Source organism: Chamaea fasciata, unplaced genomic scaffold, assembly GCF_029207755.1.
Source record: "Chamaea fasciata isolate MVZ Bird 193981 ecotype frontalis unplaced genomic scaffold, bChaFas1.0.hap1 SCAF_2, whole genome shotgun sequence".
Taxonomy (NCBI): domain Eukaryota; kingdom Metazoa; phylum Chordata; class Aves; order Passeriformes; family Sylviidae; genus Chamaea; species Chamaea fasciata.
In genome coordinates, this window is record NW_027094087.1 from 87,816,813 (window position 1) to 87,839,695 (window position 22,883).

At 39.0% G+C, this 22,883-nt stretch overlaps 1 protein-coding gene across 5 annotated transcripts in view; it reads right to left on the reverse strand.

Moving 5' to 3' along the window:
* Positions 1 to 2,320: 2,320 nt before the first annotated feature.
* Positions 2,321 to 22,883, reverse strand: part of TGFBRAP1 (transforming growth factor beta receptor associated protein 1) — a 37,891-nt gene continuing 17,328 nt past the window's right edge. For all 5 annotated transcript variants that reach the window (XM_066176660.1, XM_066176658.1, XM_066176659.1 and 2 more), the window contains 8 exons: positions 22,717 to 22,799; positions 16,730 to 17,071; positions 14,850 to 14,907; positions 13,415 to 13,558; positions 12,304 to 12,450; positions 10,782 to 10,941; positions 8,740 to 9,173; positions 2,321 to 8,121 (listed from right to left, as the gene is read on the reverse strand). In XM_066176660.1, coding sequence (XP_066032757.1) covers positions 7,933 to 8,121; positions 8,740 to 9,173; positions 10,782 to 10,941; positions 12,304 to 12,450; positions 13,415 to 13,558; positions 14,850 to 14,907; positions 16,730 to 17,071; positions 22,717 to 22,799 — 1,557 coding nt within the window. In that variant the 3' untranslated portion in view covers positions 2,321 to 7,932. The remainder of the gene's footprint in view (positions 8,122 to 8,739; positions 9,174 to 10,781; positions 10,942 to 12,303; positions 12,451 to 13,414; positions 13,559 to 14,849; positions 14,908 to 16,729; positions 17,072 to 22,716; positions 22,800 to 22,883) is intronic.

Below are 22,883 nucleotides of genomic sequence, written 5' to 3' on the forward strand. Positions count from 1 at the left end.
TGGTTGGGCTAAACCATGACACCAGCACAGTTGTATGGCCATTCACATCACAGAATGAGCAGCTGTGAGGAGAAGTACTCCTGACACGCTGACTGGAGTATCTGGAGGGGATGTACTCAGCGGCTGCTATCGAGAACAAGAGATTTCAGGGAGGTTTTGAAGCAGGAACACTAAAACTTCTGCTTGACAAATCAGCGTGTCACAAAAGGCCACAGAGATGCTTTGAAATGAGATATGACAAGTTAAAACCTAAAGGTGGATCAAAAAAGGACAGAAATAAAAACGTTCTTTCGCTTTGCAAATACAAATCCCCAGTGAATGACATCTTTTAAAAAAGCAGATACAAATCCATCCTGTACTCCTCCCTCCCCATCTTCAACCGCTTGTGATTCAAGTAGAAAAAACCCTACTTCTGTCACACTCTGGGAGCTTTCTGGCAAGACACTGCAGAGTAACCTTGTATGTTAGAGGGACTAAAGGGATTGAAACATCTTTGCATGCTGTCTGTGACTTTCAAACAGATATAAAGGACTTGCATTTTATTTGAATATACTTCTCTAGGTTAGAGAGGCACAAAGTGCATAATCTCGAAGCTGTCACCAGTAACTTGCTAATTTTTAGAAATTCCCTGTTTATTTAGTCTTTCTGTAATATTTGGAAAAAAACCACAAAACAAAACAAAAACCAACAACAAAAAACCAAACCAACAACCCCCCCCCCCCCCCCCCCAAACTAAACTGTTTATTCAAGACAAATGTACCTTTTAGCCTTTTACCTTTCTTTAACAGAGAGTATTTTGGATGTTTAAAGAATACATGCCTCTGGCAAAGACATGCCAAGAAGACACTTGGACTCTTGCCAATCTGGTTTCAGGCTTGTCAACACTGGTTTAAACCAAGACAAGTAACCCATCACAGGACGACGCTGCATCAAGTTGGGCTTGGACAACACTGTCTCCGAAGAACCCAACCAACCTAGATTTTTCTAGGATTTAACATGCATTGGGATGCTCGGACTCCACTCAATGCAAGTACCATGTGGACAAGGTGGTTATAGGACAGTATCTTCAGGGGGTTATTGGCAATTAAAGGCATTGGTAATGATGTTCATGACTGCTATTAGATTTTAGACACTGTAATCAGCCTTGTTAGCTACTGAAAACCTGCCCTGCGTTCAGTCATCAGCTTTCTTCTGGCAGCCCTGGCCTCTTTGACCCTATGCTGCCCTGCAGCTACAGTTGTTGCAGTGAACTGGACCTTTGGGACTCATTTCTGCCTAAACTCAGCCATACTCTATTGATTATTTGTCTTGGAAGGAGTTGCCATCTGGATGATTAGCATGGACCATTTTCTAACCACTGTCTAGAGGCAAAACTAGCTGAAATCCCACTGCACTGGAGTCACAACTGGGTTTGGGGCTTAATGCTTTCTGTGTTACCTTTCCACGGATGCATGGATGGATGGATGGATGGATGGGTGGGGAAATGCAAACCAGGGCTCTCTAGGGTGTATTTCCTGCTGGCCGAGCTAATAAAGTCATGCCTGTTGTTTTATTTTTTCATTCCTTCCAGCATCATGCTGTACTCAACATTTGCATCCCAAACACCCTCTGCAAGAGCATCCCGAGCACCCCCCAATGTTCCCACAGCCTTCACTTCGGCCAGAGGAGCAAATTTTACCTGATAGGGCTGTAGAAACCTTGTCAAGTGACCACAGACCTGAAGTTCAAAACAAGAGCCCTTCCCTGAAGCTCTGACTGTGTTGGATTTTTGCCCCGCTGGATCCCCAGCTAAGCTGTGCACACAACCTGTCCTCAGCACCCAGGAGATGCCTGCAGCATTGCCAGTGCCTGCACTGCCTGGCAGAGTGGGGCTGGGGAGCAGCTGAATTAGGTCACACCTGCATGCCCTAAACACTCCTTTTCTGCACTTCTTTGCATTCCTCTCTCACTCCCCCTTGGAGATCACACCAATTTCCTTGGCCTACCACAGACTCTTTACCAGCCCTTACCACCCTTCCTTTCCTGGGGTTTCCTTAGTGCCACTGAGGTTGCTCTGGCCCCTCTTGCTGAAATTAGGGAGCAGCTGGTCCTTTGGCCCTGAAGCCAGGGCCACTAGCTCGAAGTGGTGAGGAGGAAGATGAGGAACACCAACACTTCTGCGGAGTGTGTAAACACCAGCCTCACTTCCACATGTCAGGAATCTGACCCCTCTGTCAGTCACCCTGACGAATCCTCTGTTTATCAAGAGATCATCTTTTCCCTTCACTTAGACATTCACATTCCAGGGTTTATATATCTATGAATCCATGACAAACATAACTAAAAGATTTTATTTTATTAAAAATCAGCATATTTATACATTTTTACATTCCACATACTGCTGTGTATGTTCACCAATATAACCACTAAGTCCAAAAGCCTTAACAGTACAAACTTCCATCTGAACAAATTACTGCAGGGGAGCTTCAATTTTGAAATCAATCATACATTACAGAAGGTTATTAACTTTTCTTCTTTTCCCTTAAAATGTAGCAGCACATTTAATTACCAGTGTTCACAAGGCATAAGCCCCAAAGTGTTGTACAGCAAGAGAAAAATTAATTAGCTAATATAGGCAATAGGAAGAGAGCTCACAATGAAAATGTATTAGTTGGTGCCTGTTACGAACAGCAGGATGTTAATAAAACACTTAGAGCCATGCTGAATAGAGACTGCAGCAAACCAGGAAGAGTTATAAAATAAAAAAATTACTTCTTGATAGAACTGTATGAAACAAAATATTTTTAATGTCATTCAGGACAGGAGTCCTGTGAAGAACCGATGTTGTTAGAAAGACTCAGCAGTCAGGATAATGCTTGTGTGTTTAAACAAGTAATAAAGTTCTCAGAAAACATACACATACTCTGCCCCCAGCACCACCTTTCCACAGCTCACATTAGTAGGGCTTCATGTGGCTGAGTAATAAAGTGACATTTTACTAAAGACAGATCTGCTCAGGAGTCCCCCAGACCTCTCAAGATTTGTACCTGTGCTAGTTAAGTGCTAGAAGAGTGACATTAATCAGGTAACAAAGGCTGGAAGGTTTCTGGAGACTGAGAGCAAGGGGAGCAAGGAGAGAAGTTCTCATCGTAACCTGGACTCCTGTGCACACCACCTCAGTATGGGCTGTCTGAACAAGTCAGTTCATAGCTCTCTGTGGTGTGCTCTGTGTAACAAACCCCAAATGCTTATTTTTCCCCTGGCTTTGACAATATTACAAGAATACTGATCTCAATGTGACAACTTATCCACTTAAACAAAAGATCTAGATGTTTTTGTTTAGAAACAAAAGAAACAAAGATGTAACTGAATTCTTTCTCATGAATACATAGCCATGAATCTTATTTTGAGCAGAATGCCAGATTCTGAGCAACTTTTTTATTAGGAATTTTCCTCTTATTGAGTTAAAGAGGGAAAAACTGCATATGATGACGTACACACACCATAGGTAATTTTTACGTGAGGAGAAGTGGAGATATGAAAGTGTAAAGAAAGTTTAACAAGTGCTTTTTGTATGTACGATCATCTGTAACAGTGGATGGCTAAAAAAAGTCAGAGCTGAAACATTTCAGTTACTGGAGGTTACATGTTAGACAAATGTGTCTTGATATCTGCAGAGGCATCAGTGTGAGAGACCAATCTCATTTATGATGTCCTGAATCACAGACACAGTGTCACATTAAAAAAAACAAACAAAACTGCACTACTGTTTTGGTTTTCACACATACAAAGTTGGAGGAGGCTCATCGGAAAAAGTGAGAGATGAATTCCAAATAATTTAGCAACAGCTAAATTAAGGATAAATATTCTGGCAGAATCTCCATTCTCCAAGGGCAGGTCTTAGACACCACATTCCCTAACTGGAGATAAAAAGATCACATCAAGCTTTAACTCCCATAAAGCATTTAATTTCCAAACTAGAAGAGCAGTCAGAGAAATATTCCTCTTTCCTGCTTCTCCTCCTTCACATATGCAGTCACCAATTAATACCCAAATCTGATTCCTTCCCTGTTCACTCCCTCCATGCTGCTGCAGCCATAACATAAAGCAGTAACAACACTGGCCCAGGATTTCAGGTACATAAACCAAGAATCATCAAACTGACAGTGCCAAAACAAAAGAATGAATGAACTCAGGTTCCCCAGAATGAAGCTCTCTTACCCAAGGGGTGTTCAGTTGTCCCACCTAAGGAAATTTGAATGCAGACCTTTCATAAATTTCCTGGTTACAAAGCACAGAACACCACAGACACTCTGATGTGGGCTGACATCTCCTCTGGTTGAGAATTATCCCAGTTGCTCATGTGCTGGACACATACGGGAAGAGCATCATCCACCTGCCACCTCCCTGCTGAGCTCTTGCTCTGCCTCAGCCTCACACTGGCTTTCTTTGCTTTTTCCTTTAGTTACTGTGGAATTTTTGTATTAATTCATCCAAATGAGTTCTAGTATAAAGCTTTACAAAGCAACAGGTAACAACATATGAATCCAATATCAATTTTTCCAGTCCACATTTTGGGGGGACTGGGCTTAAAAGAACTAGATGCCCCCAAATTAAATATTAATCATGCTTTTGATTGGAAAAATGCTAGCTTGCATTATTCTGATTTCTGTATTTGTTCTGTATGTACAATTATTTGTTTTGCTGCATTTTAGCCAAAGTACCTATCTGCAAAAAAATATTAACTATTAATAAAGAATTGTTTAGTCTTTTAATAGACATACTTTTTCACGCAATAGCAACTGAGAACTTTCCTGAGGTCTGGAATTATATGATCTTTATTCCATCACAGCAGTAGTTCATCACTACTAAGTCGCTAGAATTACTCTAAATCATGGAGAGGGGTCTTGGTTTTAGTATCTCCTTACTAAATAGATAAAAAGAGCATACTTAGGATGCTGGCAGCAAAAGAAAGTATTTCTTAAGAAATGCATGCTAGTGTACACAAAAGGTTTACAGGGTCTTTGTAAAAATCACTTCACCTCTTATCAGCATTTTGAGGACAGGGGACTACGAGTTTTTCTATACCATTACTGCCAGTGGTATACACAATGTTCAAAACCCATGACCACAAGACAGAGAATCTGCTTACACCAGTGCCACAGCAGAATCACTCAGATTGCCAGAATTGAGTCAGAAATGCCCACATTTGACTTCTTTTGAAGTGCCTCTCACTAAAAGTGGCGTACAAGTCTTAGTACAAAGCACTACAAAATTTCTTGCTCGGGCTTTCCAAATCAAGTAAAATTCAACACAACAGCTATACTTCCCTAATTTCAAAATCAGGAAGGAGAAGGATTCAAACGTCGTTTGCTTTAAAGCAAAGTACTCCACACCTTGAGTACAGCTCTAGGACCCACAATACAAGAAAGATGTTGAACTGTTGGAATGAGTTGAGAGTAAGGCCTCAGTGATGATCACAGAGCTGGAGCACCTCTCCTATGAAGACAGGCTGAGAGAGCTGGGGCTGTTCAGCTTTGAGAGAAGGCTCTTGGAAGACCTTATAGCACCTTCCAGAACCCGAAGGGAGACAGCAAGGGAACTGAAGAGGGACTTTGGACAGATGGAAACTTCCAGGCTTTGCCCTGGAAAGATTCACCATAGTTTCCTACCCAGGCTGAAAGAGAAGACTTCCTTCATGGTGTCTTGCAGAACTACTGCCAATCTACCCTGGATTGCTTCCTTCATTGGCCACTAAACCCTGCCCTCCCCAGCTGTTCACCCCTCATACTCCTCTATAGGTTGCCTTGCCCTTTGTACCACCCCTGGGCCCTCAGATCATTGGCCACTGACCCCGTACTTAAACCCCGAGCAGGGCACAGTCTGGGTCTTCTGTCCATGATCCCTTGGGCGTGCTGAAATAAACTTTGCTGGAAAATTCCACACAGGAGGCCCTTCCTGTCTTCCCTCTGCTGAGGCCTGTGTCTGTGCATGGACTTGAAATGGCAGCTCCTGTGGCCTGCTCTGAGTGCCTTCTGAAGAAGAGGCTTGGAAAAGGTAGCAGCATGTTACGATCCTGCCACTATACTACAGTAGTGACAGGGCAAAGGGGAATGGCCTTAAACTGAAGGAGGGTAAGTTTAGATGGGATATCAGGAAGAAATTCTTTACGGTGAGGGTGGTGAGGCACAGACACAGGTTGCTCAGGGAAGTTTTGGACAACCCACCCTTGGAAGTGTCCCAGGCCAGGCTGGATGAGGCTTTGAAGAATCTGGTCTAGTGGAAGGTATTCCTGCCTGTGGCAGGTGGGTTGCAGTAGATGATCTTTAAGGTCCCTTTCACCCCAAACCATTGCATGCTTCTGTGAGAAGAGATGGCTATCTTCTTCCCCTGGGTGAGGTCTGGCAGCCCCACCTTGGGGGCAGCACTGTACATAGAAGCCAGCCTTTCTGTACGAGGAGGCTGGACAACACTCTGAGGCACATGGTGTGACTTCGAGGTGTCCTGTGTGGGGCCAGGACCTAGACTCGATGATCCTGATGCATCCCTTCCAACTCAGCTTATTCTGTGACTCTAGAAAGGACCAAGCAGACACTCCATTTTGCTGAAAGCCTCCACTGGTTTGGAATTCTGAAATGGAGCAGCCATACTAACTCCACTGCCTGCTGGTCAGTAAGCCTGGTATTCATTAGAGCTTTACAGAATTAAAAGAAATGCTTTCACTTTGCAATACTTAACTTTTATTTAAAGTTGTCGTTTTTTTAACCTCTCTTGGGAGAAGCTGCATCTTTTAAGTCAACTTCTTTAAAATGGCTAAATAGCAATGTGAATACATATGAGGGCAGTTAAGTAAGGGATTTGTGTTATTTGAAAAATTTTAGTTTACAGAATATTTAGTAGAATATAAAAAAACCCAGTATCTCTGTAGTGCACTTCTGTAGATTTCTTACAAATTAAAGCCTTCTCCCTGTGGTTTTGATTGCACAAAGTCATCCATAAGCACTAAAACCTATTTTTGTGGATTTCCAACCTGCCTAAGTTAGGTTATAGCAAACACTTAGTACATAATCTGTACACTTACATATCAGCTACATCTTAATCCTCCAAAGAAATGCTAGAATGATAAGATCAATTTATTCAATTGTATGTACAGCATATTTGCATATTAATAAATAAATTAGTATTAAAGTCAGGGTCTCTTCCCCCATATAAAAGTGACTACAGTCTGACCAGACAATCTTTTTTTTTTTTTTCCCAAGCTCATCTGTGTGATTGAGGTTATTGGTTTCCACTCAGTACGTTAGAGTAACTGCAGGAGCAGAAACCTAAGAGAGCAGTGCTTACATTTAAATTCCATATAGCAGGTGGATGGGAGGGAGGTACTAAAAAGTGCATCAAAAGCCAACATTTTGTAGAGCAAAAAAAACTGAAGTTGATCATGTGACCCTGGAGAAGACAATCCAGCCCAAAAGAAGACATGCTGCAGCAAGCACTATAATCGATGCACATCTCTGTCTTCATAGTAAGCTGCACAATGCAAATCTTGTCCCATCACTCTTCAAGAATTCCAACTCCAACAGATGCCATCTTCCCCTCCACAAATTTATCAACACCACAGTCAGTGCAAAGTGACAATTCTTAAAATAACTGTTTGCCTTCACTCTGTAGCATTCATCCTCACTGTGAAGAAAAGGCTCCTTTTCTCTTAGGTGTTTATTCCTATTCACAGAAGAGCCCATATTTGCACCTCTCCATGTCTGGTAGTGAATTTTCTTTTCTATCTACATTCATTAGAAATCAAAAAGATAAGTAGCAGTATTTCATATTTACTGGAAGTCTTCCCATTAACCCAAAAACTAGCTGTTCATCTTGATTTATACTTAAAGTAGCTGCACTTTTTTCTTTCCAGCCAACATTCAATGGGGTATAAGTCATGGGAACTGTGGGCATATTTCAAGTCTGATTGCTGGCGCTGGGAGAGTGATGAGTCACATTGGAATGGAGATGTCTGTTTGCAGCACAGTGCGTGTGGGCCATACTCCCATTCGGGTATCTTACAAACACAGGCTCGCAGAAAGGATTTTGGCACACCTGACACACCTTTTTGTCTGAAAGAAGAATCGGGGCTCCTTTTTGTTTAACCTAAAGAGAGGGGGGAAAAATTCCAAATGTGAATCTAACAAGAAAGGAAGGGAAAGGATGGAGCATAATTGCAGCTGCAACAAATGGATAAACAAAAACAATTCTAAGAATCTGCTGTGAACTCTAAGCAACACTGCCCTAGCTAGCAACAGAAGAGAATTTCATCACTGAGTTTACCATTAACAAAATCTACTAACAAGCTTCAATTAATACTAAGTGTTGGATAATTTTTTTAACAAATTTTGACAGGTGACACTGTAAAAAAATTGAATTGGAAATTTTAACACTTTCTCCTAATGAAAGAAATGCTAACTCACACTTGCTAAATTTTCTGCAAGAACTTTGTTAATCTGCAAATCCCAGATTCACTTTATACTTAGCCCAGAAGCTCACAAAGGTTATTCTGATTTCAAGGCCACCACTTTCCCTTTTGCTTTACAGAGAAAACAAAATTAATTTTGAATCTAGTAGTCATGGCAAAAAAAAGCCTAATAAATCCCCAAACCATGAAGACAGCTTTTGTACTAATTCTTCAAACTTCTTTTGATTACTGTATATCAAAGGACTCAACTATAAAGCTTCAAAGTGGTTTTATTTAAAAACACCCCAGTAACCTACCTTCTCGTGCTTGTAGATTAGGTTTTCAGCTTGGGCTAACCCAAGTGCCACCTGAGTCATTCTTTTTGTGTGAATGCTTTGTCTCACTGCTCCAGCCAGGAACGGGGAGAGGAGCTGCACTGACCAGCTGTCAGGCACCACCTGCAAAACTAGACCTGCATCAAATTCCGCAGCGTGGTTGTTCAGGAGATCCACAGCAGCCACGACGAGCGCGCAATCCGAAGCGTCTGGAGTTAAATACACTGACAACAGCATGTGGAAAAGCCTCCGCCTGTACTGCACGTCTCTGTTCTCAGAGTTCCACATACAGTATTCTTCAGCAGCATGGAAGTCCTTCAACTCGTGGACCAGGATATGCAAAGCCTTCTCATGTTCTTCTAGTTTCCCATATAAAATTGCACTTTCCATGTGAAGGTCTGTGCCCTGGATTTTGTCTGTTGAATGAGAAACAAGCCAATATTTGCTCAGTGGAGGAGACAACTGCTCCCTCTCCCAGTCAGTGCAACTATAGAGAAGGCAGATGCTTGTAAGTACAGGAATGCTCAGATATATGGAAACACATCTCTAGCAAAAGAATATCACATAATATGGGACAATGAAATTACTAAATAATAGGTGATAAACTACTGTCACTGACACCTTTTAAATTCTTCACTGACACTGCTACCATGTGCAATAAACTGTAAGATGAAGCTGCAATATCTTTTACCTCTGCTTCTCCCAGTATTATAGGAGGTCACAGAATAAACTCCATAAAAGACAATAAAAATCAAACAGTACTTCCCTTTAAGAAAATGACACTATAAACCCTTAATCCAGTTTAAATTTTAAGTGTCAGCAATAGGCAGGTAGAATGGCAAGTTCATCTGGCATTTCAAAATAAAGTAGAAAATAATCTAATTACTGTAAAGGTGATAAACATTTGGCACAAGCCTATGTAAAATGAATGGAAATACGTTTTTCTCACCAAAATGTTTTGGTTATCAGGGCGGAACACACTGTCTTGCACTGATCTCACTTTCATGTAACATAAGGATTGTCGTGTAAGAAATCCTTTGTTTTAGAGCACATGGATTTCAAGATAATAATCCATTTTGCAACTCTTGCCCTGAAAATTTTGTTTAAAACTGACTAAAAGATGGAAAAGAACAAAAGTTTCAAAGACTGTGCTCTACTTATACATTATCCATCATATAACTTTTTGCTCTCTGAAAAGGCAAGGAAACATTGAACTTTGGTAAACTACTTTAGTTGCTACTTAGCAATTTTTATTTCCACATACACTGGAAATTTTTCCCACTGAATTTCAAAAAATCATTTTACATCTTTCAGTTCAGTAACAAGTCACTTCCCTTTCATCCACTATTTTGTCATTCTTCAGGCATAATCTTCCATACCAGAGAAGATTCAAACACTTGGGTTTGTTTAATTGCACTGTATGTTTGCATTCCAGTGGATGAAACATTAAAAATTAACCATTATAAGCATTGACCAAGGAAAATATTTAGCCCAATTTGCCTTATAGCAACAGTAACGTACATTGCATTTTTGCTTTAAAAGATGCTCATATTTTTATTTAACATGAACCCCAGAGTGAGTTTCAGTATTATGGGTGACAAACAAGCCCTTGGCAATTAGATTCCTCAAAATTTCACTTCTGTTCACTAGAAGCAGGCTGCTTAAAAAATAAAGTTGTAGGTCTTTCTTTTGCAAAAGGTTGTCATGTCATGTCATGCAAAAGTTCCATGCTCATCATTAAAAAGAAGGTGACTATTAAGAAAACTGTATGCAGATATTTGTTCTGGCCTATTGGTATTTTGTCTCTGGTGCAGGGGCAAATATACCATTGGAGCTATGGAGACCAAGGATGACACCAACACATATGTTTTCTAAATCAACCTCTGTCTATTAGAAATACAGCCTATCAAACAAATACACACAGCAACTTTAGATCTTTTAGTTTTCTATCCTTGAAAGAACTATTATTTTGTGTCCAGCTGGAAATCTCATACAGCATTTGTAACAGACAACATGCAACCTACCTAAAATAAAGCGAATTCTATAAAGATCAGATTTCTGAAGCAGACTGCGCAGTTTCAACAGCAGTTCAGTTGTTTCCGTACAATTATCTGTGGTCACGGATTTTAGCTGAAGTATTGCCTCCAAGTACAAGACAGCTAGATGAGTATGGTACTTTTCTTTCTACAGATGAATAGAACAATGTTAGCTCAGTTTACAAAGTTTACAATCTCTTGTCCCCAGCAATAACAGTAATTAATATTTACTTAATTACATAGAAATGTGTTTTAATTTATTTAATTTGAATTAATGTGATTAATATTTACTTAATTACATAGAAATGTGTTTTATTTAATCTGATTTAATCACCAAGTTTTTTGTCCATATAGATAGATAACTTATTTCAGGGCAGCCTCACAAACTACATTGTAAATACGGTATTCCTCATATTCAGGTATGTTCTTTGACCTTTTCTATTTCTGCAATAAAATCTGACAAAGCCACAAGAGGCAGAAAAGCACTCTGAAGGCACAGTGCTTTTTTGTTATCCACTATCCAATATTCATCAAAAGAAGCTGGTGATTTGACTGTTTTAAATATTCTCACTAAATCATTCACAATAATCTAGTAATTTTTAAAGATCAAATTGATTTATAACCCAGCCTTTAGTAGCAGGTAGATTTTACTGTCAAATATTTCATAAACATTCTACAAGTCACTGTGTTTAACTCAAAAAGTTTGTTTGGAAATATCCATGACATCGGAGACAAGTACATTCATCAGTCATGGTGGAACACACCTGCAACACCAATAAGGGGAAACCACTGATCTGATGTGTGTTTGAAGAATGTGAATTGTGCGATGATCATCAGTTCTGCAGAGTTTTTTCACTGTTCATTTCCTTGATTTCTGGGTTAAAGAACTTCTCCTGTGCTTAAGATGTCTCATCCAAATACATTATTTGGCTTCTTTTGTATTGAGTTAAAACCCCCAAAGGTATAATACACTGTCACTTAGGACTTGTGAATGCATCTTTGGGGCATTCAACATCAAGGGTGGTTTGGAATTCTAGTGAGGAGTGCATGGTTTAATTTGATTGTTAATTGTTCAGATCACTCCAGGAAGACAGAATAAGACATTCTTACTCGTAAAACACTGCATTAGAAATTTTAATATATTGCTGCCACAGTGCAATGGGATCAGCAGTTGCTCCACCTGTTGTTGATAATTTTCTGATTTTACCAAAAGAAGGTTTGAGCCTTATCAGTGAAATAGAAAAGTATGCAATAACCAGATGTAAAAAAACCCCTAAGTCTGAGGGGACATAAGCAACTGTCTTGCTATCACAAGCATTGAAAAATTCAAAATAACAAAGGTATCCATTCCTTACCTTTCATTTTAAAAACACTCCTGCCCTACTCTGAATACATTTGAAAGACTTCATACTATGCCTATTTCTTTCAGACATTGCCTGTTTTTAGGCTTGTTGATCATAATCTGCATTCTGAATCCTATGCCTACTTTTAGCATTCTCATAGAACTCACCTGTATTTTTCTTTCCAGTACTAGATGTTCTAGATATTTGACACGTGCTTTAGGATATTTGTTAAGGCAACTGATGATATCATCTGGATTAAAGTTGTTTTTCTCCTGCTCTTCCAAAGGTCTTTTAGTGAAAATCTGTACACCAATCTAGAAGAGTTAATTGCATTTAGGAACCCAATGACAATCATTTTATTAAATAAATAATGAAAATGAAAAAGGAATAGCACTACTGTTAGTACATTATTTAGGAAGATAAACACAAAACCCTGCACAACACCACAGGATTACACTACCCTGTGCTTATTGTGATCTCACTCACTCCTATCTCCACTACCTCAATTTGTAGTCTATACATTGTCCAGCCTATAAACCTTGCCTTGGGCACAACTTCCCCAAAAAACATTAAATGGATTTGCACAACAGAACAAGAGACTTCAGCCTTTGCAACAGGAAAGTTCTAATTAAAGGCCAGAATGTTCTAAGCCTTTTCACATGTGATGATATAGACAGAGCAAGAGACTTCTGTAATTGCCAAACCAAAAGCTTAGAAATCTGCCGCTGCACAAAACAGCTATGCTTAAATTAATATAAATCAGGCAGTGACAAGTTCCAACAGCACAGACTGTCTGATAGAGCATCAAACATCACAGTTTATTTTTTTTTTGGCAGATTATGTTAATTCTTCTAGCAATGAAATTTTGTCTTGAATGGAGGCTATTTATTCCATGTCCTGGTGTACACAGATACCCCCCATCCACTTCAAAATCAGAAGTGGCAGCAACATCTAACCTGCCGGGTGTTTTATTTATTTATTTAAAGATTCAAAAAATTTCTTACTCAATATGAAGAAAACAGAAGACATACTGTATTTTTCATGCCCTGAACTTCATTTTAAGAATAAAAAGAGGCAATTATCACTAGCACTTGCTAATAGAGGGATTTGGATGAATTGAGAAATCCACAGATTTTCTTCTGCCGATTACTATTTAACTGGCATTAAATATTCTGCTAAAGATCCAATCAGCTATCAAGAAAAATCAACACTAAGGAAAATCCAAACAGCACTGCAGGGAAATACTGATGTTCTGTGAAAAGTGTATCAATCACAAACCTCTTCATTTTTTTCTAAAATCCATTCAGAGTACTTCCACACTAGGTCTTGGTCTGAGCAGAACGTAAGGAAGTCGACTATGTACTCATAGAGATCTGAACGTGTAGAATCTTGAATGTCTCCATCAACTATTTTCACCCATAACTGCAACAAAAACACACAGAATAAAGTGCTTAAAACATGCACCAGCTCTTCTGGCTCAAAATTTATGTGAGCTACTAAAATCCTTAGTCCAAGACTTGTGGAATTAGAGTTGACAAGAACACCAATTGCAAGGAACAACGCTGGTCATTTACTTTTGCCATCACACCCTTCTCTTGCACCTGCCATATTCACCCAATTCAGACCCCATATCATGTGATCTCTCCTTCTGAGAGTGACTAATGGAGGTACACTAATCACAAAGAAAGCTTTTATCAAAAGCCCTTTTCTCCAATGCATGGTATACTTTTCATGTGTTCGGTGTGTGCAAGATTAAAAGTCAGTTATACAAGCAGTTTAGAAGAAAATCTGGTTTTCTGCTTTTCTTTCATTTTGACTGAAACTACAAGTACCATGTGACATTATTTTTATACACATTATAATTGGAATCAAAATGTGCCACACCTAGCAGACCAGTTTAGCAATAAACTTTGTTTTTTGCAGCATCAAAACTCTTCCAAGATTTCTTGCACGTGACAAATTTTGTTGCCCTCACCTGTTTTCTTCTCAGGCCATTATTACTATTTATATAACTGACCTGAATGCATCTGATTGGGTTACTGTGAATAATCAGTTCAAAAAGCCACACAGTAAGGCAAACTTAAGATACTGGATATGGTCTGAGACACATCAAGAACATTCTAATTTCTCCAGATGAAGTTTTGCAGACAGGAAAAACAGAATTATTTACTCTGCAGTGTACAGGCCACTGCTAGTATTAGTGACATCAGATGGAAGATCCCCTAAGGATTACTAATCCATCTGAAACCCACAGATCTTGCAGAACGTGTTCACCCTTCATCACCAAGTAAGGAAATAAATCCTCAGTTGCTGTCAATGTCTGCCATGAGATTACAATGCTGTTTTGCTGTGTGCGTACAGATGAATCATCACAGGGCACGCTCCTTGAGTCCCACAAATATCTTTTAAACTGATTGCTTGATTATTTTAGCACTTCTGTCCATCTTTTAGGAGTATAAACCTATGTTCTGGTATGTACAGTTTTGCTTTGAAAATATCGTACAAGCATCTAATTAGCTCTCAACTTCAGTAATCTTTTAAGCTTTTCACATCTAGCATAATAATTTCTTCAAGGAAGTCTTAGCATAAGTTTCTCATATACACACACCTCACAACTTTTCAAAGAGATAAATTAAGACCTCAGATTTTTATCTCAGAAATAAAACAGTATTTTGGAATGATTTACAGATGACACTAAAAGCTTTACTCTAACCTGAAGTGCTGCAGCATCTTGACCATTGTAGTGATACAGGAGACCTAGCGCAAAATACCTGTAAAGAAAGAGAAAATAATATTAAAATTGCTGGAACTTTCCCATTAATTTCATTATGGACTGATTAGCACAGAGTACAACAAATAATGGCTTACAATGACATGCACATGGCCATGTCTGCACTTGAACAAGTCTCTGTAGGCTGTTTTTATGAATCAAAGGAGAGAAGTTCTGCCCTAAAAGTGTGTCTCCATCACTCCTGTCCCCAAGACAGTTTGTAGTTACTAGATCCAACTTAAAGTATGTGCCCAATTAGAGATGTTTCCCACTCTGTTCTGTCAATTTCATGTACAGACACAACACACACCTCCAAGTAATTATTCCTCCAATAGTTCATCAGCTGTCATTAAATCATATTTTATTATGTGTTTATTTAAAACTGTTTTACTATTGGAAGCTTTTTTCTTTACTGTGGCATGGACTCAGGTCAGGCAAAGAAGAGCTTTGTACAGTGCAACTACAGAGTGGTTTTTGTGCACTCTAAGAAAAATACATCCATATTCTGTAATGACTGTCTTCACTGAACAATGTTCTAACATTCATTCAAGTCAGACTTGCAAAAGTATTCCATGCAAACCACACTTACCAAAAGGTTTTAACAAAACACCTGAAATAAATGAAATCACCCCAAATATAATCACAATTAAAGACTCTTCCTCACCACTATAGTTGCTACTACTGCACTAGAGTTTAAAGCTAAAGAAACGAGAACCAAAATAGACATACTGATGCCTTAAGTTTTAGCTTTCATGTTTTTCAGATGCTGTGCTGCCTAGGGGTGTAGTTCTGAGCCTCATATTAAGGGTTAGTAAGCTCTCTTCACAGAGTAGGTAGACAAAACAAATCCTTTTCCTGCTGAAGACCAAGGACAAGGAGTACATCTTTCAGGCCCAAAAGCATAAACAACAGTGGACTGAAGAGGGAAAACAAGAAGGATGAGACCTCACAACCTGAAGCGATAATTGGACAAGTAAACCCCAATACACAAATGTATCAAAACTTATAAAACTGTAAGACCTCATAACAGGTGGTCCATTTTGTGATCATTCTAAGCCCACCTTGGGTGTAGCCCTGGTCAGGCTCTTGTGCTGCGCAAGGTGTACCCATAAAGGCCTTTTAATAAATATCTACTTCATTCTCTAGCTCTGTCCAGTGTCTGTTTCAGGTCAGCCTTCCCTAGGCATCAATACTACCTAAGACTGGAGTTTGTATTTTACACATTTACTATCTAATGTTTCCTGCTTAATGAGAGTCAGTTCTCTGTCTGCTGCCATTTCTGTTTTGAAGTCATTTGCAGTCATCTTAAGGAACCTTTTTTTGGTCAATCAGTGGAACACAGAAAGCCTGCAATTCAGAAGTACGAGCTCTTTCCCCGAATGAGCAACTACAATTTTAAAGCCACTAGCTGGTTAGTAGCTTTTACCTAAGGTAGTGCACAGTTTAGGGCATCTTTTCATTCTGTCTGTGCACAACTACTGCAGCCAATCCTCTCTCCCATTATCACAAGGGCAAGCAATTAACTTTTTTCTCCCAAACTTGTACAAATTCTTAATTTTTGTGTTGGATACAAAAACTTTCATGGAGAATTCTGCATTTACTAGGACAAAACAGAATGCATTTCCTTTACCTTAGACTATCAAATAATAGCTTTTCACCAACATTTTTAAAGGCTAACAAAGTTAATTCAGACTGAGTTGTCTTTTGGACAAGTGTAAGCACAGGAACTACAAGTACTCAAACATGTTGTTCTAGAAGCCAAGGGCATCTGACGCAATTTTCCCTCTGGTCTAGAAGGTGCAACAATAAAAAAATCCACTTACTTTTTGTGTTTTTCCAGCCAGGCAGCACTATCTGTTAAAAGACAGAAGTTCTCTGAAACTAGGAGATCCAGCAGGCTTTCATGATTTGCCTCTGCATACAGTTTGAGCAAAGCCGTGTCGATATCCTCCTTGTAGCCATTTGCAACCTCAGTGCTGCGGACTTCATTCAAGTAACTCATGAGGAATCGTTTGCATTTTGTCATCTTCTCCTGGTCCCCTTGGGTCAGCTGGTTCAGGTCCGCGTACTCGTGCAGAGGGGGATGAGACCGGATAAATGAAGAGGAAGTAGGCAACAGGAAGGGGTACAGAGAGATCAGCTCCCGGACATCAAGCTGGCCGCTTCTGCAATTACAGTGTCAAACTAGATGAAGCAAAAAGAAAGAAAAAGTATACATAGGCACAAAAAAAAATATGTGTGCTCACATATGCTTAGAGTCAGGATACTAACATGTAGTTTCTGGAATATTTTTTGATGTATCTTTATTTATCATTCTTCTTCCTCCTCTAGACATTGAAAAGCTCTAAGAATTCAGAGACCGGCAAGCCTTTTGCTTTTGACCTTCCACAGCTGTTCTATGGCATACACAAAAATCAGCTGAACAGCCCTACAGCAGTCCTAGGATTGCCCTAGACTTCATACATACATTTTGCTTCTGATGGCAGAAATTAAAAGAAAAAAAAAAGGAAAAAAAAAAGTGAATCCTTTCAGGCAAGCCACAAAGACTGTGGCAATGTAATTCTGGGAAAAACAGCAACTTCCTCTACAAAACTAAAGCTTTCAGAACATGTGTTTGCATGATGAAAACATTCACCCCAACCCTAAAAAGCACCAGATTCCTCATCTGGCTCTCTTCTTACAGAGGTTCTGTAATCAAACCACAGAGATTGATTATGCACCCATTTAACAAGTAAGTCTGTTGTACAGGCAGAGAGGCCTTGGGTATACATCTATAGAGGCTCCTCTGGAGTGGCTTTTCCACTTCAGGTGTGAAGGACACCCTATACTTTTATTCAACAACAAGTTGTAACATAGATATGTCATACAAAACATTTTTCTTTCAGCCTAGATTGAAATTCCTCAAGCTTTTAAAGAACACATGCTGTGACAGAAGAATTTGGGTTTTTTCACACATGGCAAAGAATCCCTAATTTTCAGAGCTAGAGTGAACCCTCTTTCCAGGCCTTGCTTTAGAAAAACAGCAAGACATCAGGATATTTTATCATATTTTATTTCACTGTCAAAGTTTTTACTCAGAATTCACATTTAAAAATTAACATTCTTGAAGTGAAGGAAATACTGTTGCTGAAAAAAAAATCAAAATGAACTTGACAGTTCTCTGAAAGAAACCCTTTTTGTTCCAAAGAGAACTTTTTAAAAATAATTCTTATCTACCTGGTGATCAGCAAGCTCAAAGACTTTCTCTTCACAACTTTGATTGGAATGAATTCCAAAGAGAAACAAATGATAACAAAGAAGTAGAAAAACAGCAGATTTCTACAGTCAATGAAGTGTGGAAGATCATCATAAACAGGCTCATCCCTTCACAACAGGCATGCCCTGCATTGTTCACTTCTTCCCAGAGACACAATTTCAAAACAATCCAAGAAATATGAACTAATAGGAACCATCACCATGACAATCCCCATTTAGAACTTTTCTATCAAGTTAATACAGTCCTTTGGCTACAAAAATCTATACCAGAAGAAAGAAATTCTGGGAGACATCAGCAACAGCAAATTTAAAAGCAGTATCCTCTCTTCCAGAACTTAGTGACTGCAAAGCACAGGAGTAGCAACACAGACAATAAAGATGAACCATAACAGACAAAAATAGGAAGCCTTCCCACGAGGAGAGGTCTGAACAGCAGGTTTTCCCAGTTCATGCAGAGAACTCCTACAGCCTAAAACCCACCTCCACACTAGAAAGACCCACCTCTAACAGAGGGTAAAGCATTCAGGTCTACTTCACAGACTTCTGCAGTTGAAGTTTCTTTTAATCCCTCTTTTGGGATTTGGCTTTGAAATTCTTAGATCTATATTACGATAAGAGGCAGAATAATCAAGAAGTAGCAAGTTCTGTCGGTGGCATGACCTGACAGTTCCAAGAATATTTAAGTTTTCAGCATGAACTTATTACAGTAACCTAACCGCAGTTTTAGCTACTGCAACTACTCTGAAATTCCAACTCCCGAGGACCACCAGATTAAATATATTATATGAGATGCATTGCACTAGAAAATAAACCCTATTTGAAGAAAGAAGATATTTTTTCCCTCAAATCCAAATGAATCTTCCCTGATTCATTTTAGAACATAAGCCAACCCATAACTTGAATAACATCCACAGGCTGCCCAAAATTTTTGCATAAAAAGGAGTCTTAATAAATCTGGAGAAATTCAAATATAAACATCGATTCTCTTGCTAGCTGTGCTGTCAAGTATTTGGAGATGGCCTAAGCTTAAGGTGGAGACTATGACCATAGAAATGGATGAAGTTAAAAATTGCTATATTTAATATGCCAGTTTTAATAAGTTTTAAAATATTTTCCAACTTCTACAGTAGCTTCTGAGTCCTTTCATCTTACTATCTAAGTTTTCCTAGATGAGGAAGTAATTAGCTACCTTACCACTGACTTCAGAGATTCTGACCTCAATGATGATCTGTTTCCAAAAGGAGAATTCAACTTTGGCTAGCCTATGGCCTGAGCTGTGAATCACCTGTGGCTCTCTCAGCAGGTCTGACTCAAGCTCAGCTGTACAGTTTTGTTCTCCCCACAGCAGTGGTAAGCAGCAATCAAGAAGCCTCCTTAAAAGCACCACATCGCCCAGGAGCTTCTTCAGAAAAGCACCAAACACTAAACAATGACCCCACCTGCACAAATGGCTAACATTCAGCTCAAGGCTTATGGCTCCTGGGATTTGTTGATGTCTTGTGGATCTTTCCATCACATCTGGACAAAACTCTTCCAAAGCAGCTACAAAGAATCTCATCTCTTTTGAAAAACATGTCTGAGCCTTCAGCTTCTTGCATCTCAGGCTCAGCAAAATACAGATAGGAATTTATCACACAGTAGAAAAAAAACTCTTGAGACATCAGTGTTGTGAGGTATCTTCCCTTTAAGCAATTCTGCATTAATTATCTTTGGGCTTCATATATATAAACAATGCAACAGGCAAAATCTACAAGTTTTCAGGAAACTTAGGTCTAAATTCAGACCCTCATATCTACAGATATCAGGGACACCAAAGAAACCTACAATGTTAACTCTTTTGCCTAAATCCCACTGGCTGTATTGGAAGCTTATATTCTTGAATCACATTTAAGATGCAAATCCCACATCATTCCTACTTTTTATTTCTTCAGGTACAAGTACCAGCAATTTTTTTAACCTTTTCAGTGTAGGAGAGACTCATACCTAGATTCTATCTAGAGGCTTTCCAAGGTGAGAAATACTGTGTGAAGAGTTAGCATTTTTATTTGTTAAAAAGAGCAAAGTTTAGAAAAGTTCCAGTATCCAGTGGGTCAGAAGGCAAGCAATATCTGACCAGTAAACACTGAAGAGAATTGGTTTCCCTATGACAGCTGCCAAACATCTCAGTAAGGCATGGAAAATTCAACAAATGACCTCCTAAAAAGCACTATTTGGTATAACTCTAATGACAGTAACATGAAATAACATAACTAAAAATCACAACTACGTAACACAATCACAATTCTGCTTACTGCTTATAACAGAATTTGTCAGATCAAAGAACCCTTACTGTTACTTCTCACTCAGTTTTAAGGGTAAATGGATCTAGCTGAAGAAAATTATCCTCCTTTTGTTGAACTACTTGAGTTTCAATAAAGCTACCACATTCTTCCTTTTTGTCAACTTTCTTCAGTATTCAGAAGCATCAGCATTAACCACAAGGAACATGGCAAATTATTCCTCTTAAAAGTTCCAGTCTTTAAGAACTATGAACTTAAGCATAAGATACAACTGTTTCTTGGCAGGGTTATCCAAGAAGAGTAATAATGCAAAAAGATTAAGACCTTTAATCCAATACAATTTCCCCTGCTAAGCTGTAACTGTCAGATATTTTCCAAGCAGTGAGACAATCTCAATCCATATTTTAGCCAGAAGCAGGCCCATGTATCACACCAGGATCTGAGGTACTGCTGCTACCCTGTTTCATGCCTGAAATCCCTCTTCTCTCAGAGAGGTACCAAGTGTCCCTTTGACATTAAGACTGAAGTGATTTCTAAGACAAGGTTGAAACACCTGCAGAGCAACACACTGGGATGGGAGGAAGTGTTTTTATAGACTGCCACTATCTTTCCCATTTTGCCTGTGAGCACCAGTAAGTTTAATATGAACAAAATTGACTGAGACTGTATCAGGGCACACCCAGCTGTTAGTCTAACTCAGTGTGCCCACTAGGGCTGAAAATCAAGGAACCTGATTACCATAACAAGTTTTTTCAGTCACCAAAATACTCTGCTTAGCTAATATATGGCTGGACAGAAGAAAAGCACAGAAACTGACTCTGGCTTTCTTCCCTGAGCAGATACCAGTAATTCATTCATCAGCAGAACTGTTGTTCTGCTTTAGAGTTGCAGCTTTTAGAGGAAGGGAACACCCTGGGATGCTGATTCAGCTGCAAAATTTGTGGCTGGACAGCACATTTTCTCATGAAGCATGTTTGTTTCTATAGAGGAGCTCTCACAATCCTATTCATTAAAGCTTATTTGTCAGAGGGACTGATAGTTGGATGGAGGATGCATAAGCAGTCTTGCCTCCTTCCACGAAGTGATAGAATCCCTCACAGGATACATTTCCCTCTTTTCACTGCTCTTAAAATATTCTTAACTATGCAGCTCTTGTACTCCTGCTTCAGATACACAACCCAGGGGTCAGATACACAAGTGTCTGAAATATTATAAGGGTGGAGAAAGACTGCAAGTTGGTCACTAATGACAACAATTACTAGGTGGATAGTAATAGAGGAAGTGGTTGTTGCCTGAACAAATTGTCACTAAATGCTGTTCAGGCCATTCCTGTGATTCCCTCATCTTAACTCAGTGCACACTGCTCATCTAAGCCCAGTGTCTCCCATTATAATGGTGAGCAGGAGGCAAAATGGCAAAGTCCCTCACCAATAGCAACATTCCTCAAAGCTTTACCTTCCTCAATGCATTTCCATAAATCCAAGGACAACTCTTCTCCTGCACTGTAAATATGCTCATGATACACTGAAAATTGTCTAACCTTAATCCTATTCCATAGACTCTAAACTGATTTAAACTGAATTTCAGCAGATAACAAGGAGAGTTATTTTATGTGGTCAGCATGCATTCCACTAACAACAGACACTACTGAATCACAGAATGAGGCATGGCTAGCAGAAATGAAATTATCAGGTAGAATAAAGATAACAAGCAGCATTTTCTGAATGAAAGTGGAATATCAAGGTCAATTTACAAACAAGTGACTGCTGAAATTGCTAAATTGGCAATGTTAGTACAGACTTCAAGCACAAATCTGTCTTCTGGAAAAGGTCTAGCAGAACAAGTGTAAAAGCAAATACAGTATCAGCATCCTCAAAAATCAGTGTAATTTTGTCAATAATATTTAAATTACACCTTTTTAAAAAAGTATTATTAAAAAAAAAATAACAAAGCACTGTTCATGCTGTAAATCACAGCACGGACTCAGTGGATAAAGCCTTGACCTTCATGGCATAAAGTAAAAAATCTCCATATATACAACACTCAAATTCTTAATGCTACTATATGTTAGCATCCCCCCAAAAATCAGTTGCATTAACTCTTCAGCTATAAAGTTGTTTCAATGTTACTCTGTTCTTAACCCCAACAAAATCATTCTATTACAGTGAACTCATATCTACATCAAAAAACATTCAAGAAACGAAGTTTTTCAAACCAAGAACACTAACTTCTTATTTAAAGAAGGTAAATTATTAAATTTCTTGTCACACAATTACCTGAAGAGTTCTTTTGCTTCAAGGAACTGAAGCTGTGCAAACTGTATAAAACCTGCTTGCTGCAGGATTCGTTTGTACATTACCTACAAAAAAGAAGGAGGGGGGAAAAAAGGTTTATTATATTTGTATTTATGTAGTGGTAGTTACTACTACAATAGCTACCTGCC